Source organism: Metarhizium robertsii (assembly GCF_000187425.2).
Source record: "Metarhizium robertsii ARSEF 23 chromosome Unknown MAA_Scf_3, whole genome shotgun sequence".
Lineage (NCBI taxonomy): Eukaryota > Fungi > Ascomycota > Sordariomycetes > Hypocreales > Clavicipitaceae > Metarhizium > Metarhizium robertsii.
Window position 1 is genome coordinate 541,350 of NW_011942171.1, and position 6,201 is coordinate 547,550.

Sequence of the window (6,201 nt, forward strand, 5' to 3'; positions counted from 1 at the left end):
TAAAATATTGTGATGTATTGTTGCCTGTGCTCTTCTTGTTTAACTTGAAGAATTGAGGTCTTTTTATCTTTACTCCCCAACCACCTGAATAAATTCAGGTGGTTGGCCAGCCTTCATATTTTGTAGTCACTGAGAATCTAACAGGAAGCTTAATTGCCTTTTTTGTAGTCTGCCAGATAGCGCTGAGACTCGTCGCGGACGAGCTATTCTTAGGCTTTCTTCGCATAGTTTACCCATCGATTGACAAGTTGCTAGCGGGCTGTGGGAATACATTACGAGCCCTAGTTTTGGAGGCGTTCAACAAGCGGAAGGAACACCTAAAGGGAGTCCTGGCACGGTCAGTCAGCAAGATTCACTTCTCCTTTGACCTTTGGACCATACTTGGGCATTGTAGAGCTCCCTCTACCCACTCTACCCGGGTAGGGCAGAGGAGGCATGTCCTCTACTCTACCCAGGTAGAGTAGAGTAGAAGTGGGTAGGGCTACCCACTCTACCCACCCCTGATTGGTTAATTAGATCTTGTCATTTGATAAGATTGCACGATTATGGATGCTGAAGTCCTTGGAGAGTCGTCTAGTTTTATTGATTCTGCTCAATATATATACTGTGGTGACCTCTCAAGTGAGTTCAGATGCCACCGAACATGCTGCTACTACCGGCACCCACAATAAGATGTTGTTTGATACTCAATCTATCAACCATCGCGGCTTCATTACCTTACTTAACATTGCTTTTTATAATGCTGCGTTGCGGCATCGGTATGAAACGACTCCTCGTCTTGGGATTGTCTCAGACATGGTTCTCTGTTACAGCTTCGCCGCTTTGGCGAAGCTGCTTTAAGATAAATAGCCGTATTCATTCATTTCTTTCATTGCCTTTGCACAACTAGACTCGATTTTATGTGGCTCCAAAACTTTCCGCGTCTGACGCAATCTTTCTTATATAGATCTTTAACCATGTCATTCTCACAGGATTCATTATCCCTTCCCGTCCCTACAACGCCCTCCACGCTGACCGTCCCCATGCCGGCGCCTAGTGTTGCTTCCAGTGCTCCTCCGAGTATTGCCTCGATTCCCGCCGAGAAACCGTCAATCTGGACCTTCTTTCGATATGCCAGAGGTTCAGAGCCCGAATTCAGGCCAAAGGAGAGATTTGATCGAAGTGGGAAGTCCTCAAATAAACGACTGCACTACTGTATCGCCTGTTGGGACAATAAGAAGAAGAGTTGGAGTACAATATACACATCAGGAGCCCGGGACCATCTTCGTCGCAATCACCCATCTTTGTGGAGGAGATGGCTGGATCTGGAAGACCTGCAAACCTCCCCCAAGTCTAAATTAATGAATGGACAGCAGGTCATGAATTCGTTTTTGCTTCAAAAGGATGAGGCTTCGAGAGAAATGCTCCTTCGAGAGGCTTATGACCGGCCACGGCATCTCCAGGCGTTGCTGGCACTCTGTGCTAGAAGGAGACTTCCTCTCAATGCCATTGACTGGCCAGAACTCCATGATCTCCTCCTCTCCGCTAATCCAGAGATCTCAGATCTTGCACACTTTAGCAGAAGAACATTCACTCGTGCCCTGGTTCTCAACTACGAGAGATATCGTCAAATACTCCAAAATAACATCCAGGAAGCTATTGGTGATGTCCATATATCAACAGATATGTGGACATCTCCAGCCCGAAAGGCATACCTCTGCATCTGTGTTAGGTGGATCTCTCAGGATTTCCAGTTCAAACACGGGATGCTGGCACTTCCACAGGTGCTCTTTAGTCACTCTGGAGATGTTCAGGCGGCTACCATCCTCCGCACCCTTAAATCCTTCGGGATAACAACTAAACTCGGCTATCACACTGGAGATAACGCCACTTCGAATGATACTCTACTCAAAGAGCTCTCTCGGTCTCTAAAACTTGAATTTGGGGTTTGTATAAATGCATTGGCTTTTAGATGCTCATTCGCTTATCTCAAACAGATTGATTATGATCCAATTACCCACCGCATCCGCTGCCTTGATCACATTCTTAACCTTGCCCTTCAAGCTTCTCTCCTTGCAAGCTCAAAGGAAGCTCTCAAAGCTGCTCTTGCGGCTATCGAACAGACGGAAGATACCGACCCTTACGAGCTATTCTCCGCCTACCTTGATGTACCGGTCGTTGAAGATAGCCCGGCCTCAGTAAGAGCTCATGGACAAGCCCAGAGAAGAAGGGCTAAGGTTAAGGCGAAGAAAAGGGTTTTGAAGGCTGGGGTGCTACTACTGCACTCCAGAAGCTTCATAACCTAGCTGTGTGGCTTCGAAACAGCTCTATCCATCACGATCAATGGATAGAGGCTGTGGGCATTACATTAGGGATTGATAACGACACTCGGTGGTCCTCATGGTATCATCTCATCAAGCGTACGACACGCAAGGAGCGAGAAATTAAGGACTTCATCGATAAATACCCTGAGTGCGATAGCTTTCGACTCAATGGAGTTGAGTGTAACGGTCCAAGCTGAGTATATTGACAACTAGCTAGGCGACTCCTACGAGTATCTAAACGCTAAAGAAGAAAGGAAAAGAGAACAAGAAAAGGAGAGCTCGAGGAGCTCTTGAGCTCCTGGGCTCGACACGTGGTTAATCTCGCTTATGGATGGGTCCCGGCCGGGGGCCGGGGCCGAAGGCGAGAGTGCAAGCGGAGCCATATCGGGCTCAGCCCGTTACATTGAGTGCGATACCCTTAAGCGTACAGAGAAGTTTCTCTCCGTATCTGCTAGCGGCACACTATGGGTTGAAGGTAGTGAGGCTTCATTATCCCAGAGCCTTACGCTGATGGATGCTATCCTCACCTTCTTCGAGGATCAGAAGGTTTATTCTATTTCGTCAAGAATAATGGGTAATGCTGATGTTTTATAGGTGCTATATAAATCGGGCCCAGAGAAGGACCTCCGCATGGTTCATTCTATTGAGATGGGCTGGTTTATCCTTGACAAATACTACGCCCTCCTTGAGTCGACGCCAGCATATGCCGCCGCGATGCTTCTCGATCCCTCGAAGCGGAAGCATTATCTTCTTCAAAACTGGCCAGAGGAGTGGCATCAAAAGACTATTGATGCTGCTAATTCGATTTGGCAAAAGGAATATGTGCACCTCACTCATGAATCAATCCCTGCCGCTGCTGTAGCTGATATTGATACGTCTAATCCATCGTCGAAAAAGAGGATAGAGAATGAATTAGACCGACTAAAACTTCGTCTAAGAGTTCAGCCTACTCCGCAAGAGGATGAAGATACGTTTATGGCATTTATTAAAGATAAAACCATCGATCTTGATGCTCTAAAGATAACTCCTCTTCAGTGGTGGTTGGCTCCAGAGCAGCGCCGGCGCTATCCTCGTCTCCACCGTATGGCCATCAATATCCTCTCAATCCCCCCCTCATCTGCTGAGCCAGAACAACAATTCTCAGGCGCACGACGTACACAGAGCTGGGATAGGCTTAGGTTATCGCCACAGAACCTCCAGAGGTTAGAGTGCATGGGCAACTGGTTTGCGAGGAAGCTCATCTCTTCGGAGGAGCTGCTAGCGATGATTGTAGAGGCTGTGGAGATGGATGATGAGATGGATATTGATTTTGATGAAGAGGATTGGGATATGATATAAAGAGGCAATATGTCGAGGAATTGAGCATATATGCAGCACCTACCTTCCGTACCTACTCTACCCAAAAATCTACCCAGAACTCTACCCAGCACTCTGCCCACTCTACCCGGGTAGGGTAGAGGAGGTCATTACTCTACCTGGGTAGGGTAGAGGTGTGGGAAATGCTCCTCTACTCTACAATGCCCAAGTATGGTCAGGAGGACGGTCCCTTAGGTGCTTACCTGGAGCTGCAATTCCACTAGAACAAGAATATGTCTTCTCACAGTACTTGCAGCGCCATTCCTCCTTTCCAGTCCGTTGATTGTAGTATCTGGTTTCAATCTCGCCCTCTGGCATATGAGAGAAAACCTAAAATACTACGTCACACCTTGCACTCTAGAGCCGTGTTGCAAGCCGTACAATCAGCCGAAGGCTGCAAGTCTGTGATCGATGGGGTAGCCATTCCAGGAAGACCGCCAATACTTCTGGTGGAATTATCGCTGGACTGAGGACTCCGAAAACGTCGTTGCGGTCTCGACGATCGTGTTTCTCTCCGACCCGCCACGCCTTGGATGTGTGGACGCTGCACCGGCCGACGGCAAAGAGGGCTTCCATCCACAGAATCATAGTCCCGCTCACCGTTCTCGGTTTCTTCCCCCGGTTCAGAGTCCGGCTCGACCACCCATTGCTCGAGGTACCAGCGTGGTCGAGCGGGCGAAAGCATTAAGTAGGCATAGTCGTCAGCGTGACGTCTCCTTCCTTCGATATGATACCTCCGAATCGAATCCCACCCGTCCGTAGTCGATATCGGCTCCGACTCGTTGTTCCCTGGTTAGCCGTAGAGACACATACCTTCTCCAGCAACATCCGAGCATTGACAGACGCCCAGTTGAGTTAATTTGTGTGTCAGTGAGGCAGTTTCCCCTACACGGCCTCGTGAACGATGGTCGTGCTGGATAGCGGCCAGTTTGGCCCTTGCCCTGGCCGTGGAGGAATCGTCTTGCGAGTCCCTCCCGCCCTTGTGGAACCTAGCAGCCAGGTAAGAGTAATCCACACGAGTTGTGCTGCTTCGGACAGCTGAGGCATCAGAATTTGAGGCGATTGAATGGACCGTTGGCTGCACCAGAGGTGAGGGAGCTAAAGCCCGGAAGAGCCGCGAGCTCTGTAGCGTTGGTGGAATTGGCGTCCCCAGCACTATCCGGGGCTGGGTCGGCTGGCTAATTGACTCTCCGAATAACTGCCTGACTGTAGGAGTTTGCTGTAGCCTCTCTGGAGATGTGGGCTGGGTTCCGCATCTCTCCTTAGCAGGCGACAGGCCTGCGGCACCCTCAGTTCTCTTCGATGCAGGTCTCTCAGCCGGGGAAGGACGGACGGCGAGGTCCCTCAATGTTTGGATCACGCCTCTGGACCTGGAGTACTTTAATTAGTTAGTATTGAACATCTTACGTACTGGGAGACAGGGCTCACATGAGAACTGCGCTGATTGCGACAGTCCAGGCAGTTCCTCGTGTGCCCAACCGATTTCCTTTTGCCAACGATATCACCTGCTGGTTTCTCCTCGCCACAGAGGACACAGACGATGGAAATTATGTCATCTTGAAGCTATTGAGGAGTAGACTTGGGACGCATTATCACCAAGAGGCGTTGTGCGGGATGAAGTGGATATTTCCCAATTTCCAAGTAAACAAACCAGGGTCATGGCAGCTATCGGAGAGTGGCCCACTTTTGGACGGCCGTCATCCAGTTGCGGTACGTTTTGCGGCTGGCCATACAAAACGTGAACCAATCAGAGAGCAGGAAACTTATTGCACCAAACCCTCATTATTCGGGGAAAACTTAAGAACAGGAGAAGCAACCCCACGCAGGGTTGCGCAAAGAGCCTTGAGGAACGAAAGCTTGAGGAGACATTAAAAGAAAAAAAAAGGTATTAAAAGAGTGCGCGATGGCATGGGGCACGGCTGAAAGGTGTTTGCAAGCTTTTCCATGTCGGAAACAGTCTCTGGTGACACCTGGTGACACCAACTTCTGATAGTGGCTTGCATTGGGGGCCATTTATTGGCAACGGTGCCTAGGGTATCCCTGATGCACGACAGGTCATGAATGTGCAAGATGGGATAAAAAGGTGGATGGGAGCAAGATTAGATAGTAATTGACTTCTAGACCTTGGTAATTTGATCACGCCTTCATTTTTCTCAACACATATTTATTAAGGCATTTGAGAGTCTTACTGTACGTCATGGCAACCTCTACGGTCCCGACTCTAGTTCATGTTCCAGTTCAGAGAGAGGCAATTCACACACAACCACAGCATCGCCCGGAGCCTTATCAGTGAGGTGAATCGTGCCGGACAAGATGGCGAATACGACGAACGATTTTCCCAGGCCATGATGCCTCTCATGAAGCAGCATGAAGCGGTGTGCCGAAATTGGTCTGGGGCCTTTTGCGAAATTTGCGGGCAATTTGCGACAGATATCCTACAGAGCCCAATATCTTTGTTGCACACATATCAGCCTCGCATTGTGGTTTGGGTAACGGCTTTATGTGGAAGAGGGCAGTGTGAGATCGAGGTGCGACAGGAGAT

At 49.2% G+C, this 6,201-nt stretch overlaps 2 protein-coding genes across 2 annotated transcripts; both read left to right on the forward strand.

Moving 5' to 3' along the window:
* Window positions 1–956: 956 nt before the first annotated feature.
* On the forward strand, window positions 957–2,500 carry MAA_00383 (Ribonuclease H-like protein; the record flags this gene model as incomplete). The annotated part of the gene is made up of 3 exons (XM_007818381.2): window positions 957–1,925; window positions 1,977–2,177; window positions 2,270–2,500. 3 exons carry the CDS (start codon window positions 957–959, stop codon window positions 2,498–2,500), a joined length of 1,401 nt encoding a protein of 466 aa, XP_007816572.2.
* A 130-nt stretch (window positions 2,501–2,630) lies between these two features.
* Window positions 2,631–3,641, forward strand: MAA_10900 (uncharacterized protein; the record flags this gene model as incomplete). Its single annotated transcript, XM_011412846.1, has 2 exons — window positions 2,631–2,849; window positions 2,898–3,641. 2 exons carry the CDS (start codon window positions 2,631–2,633, stop codon window positions 3,639–3,641), a joined length of 963 nt encoding a protein of 320 aa, XP_011411148.1.
* Window positions 3,642–6,201: the final 2,560 nt, after the last annotated feature.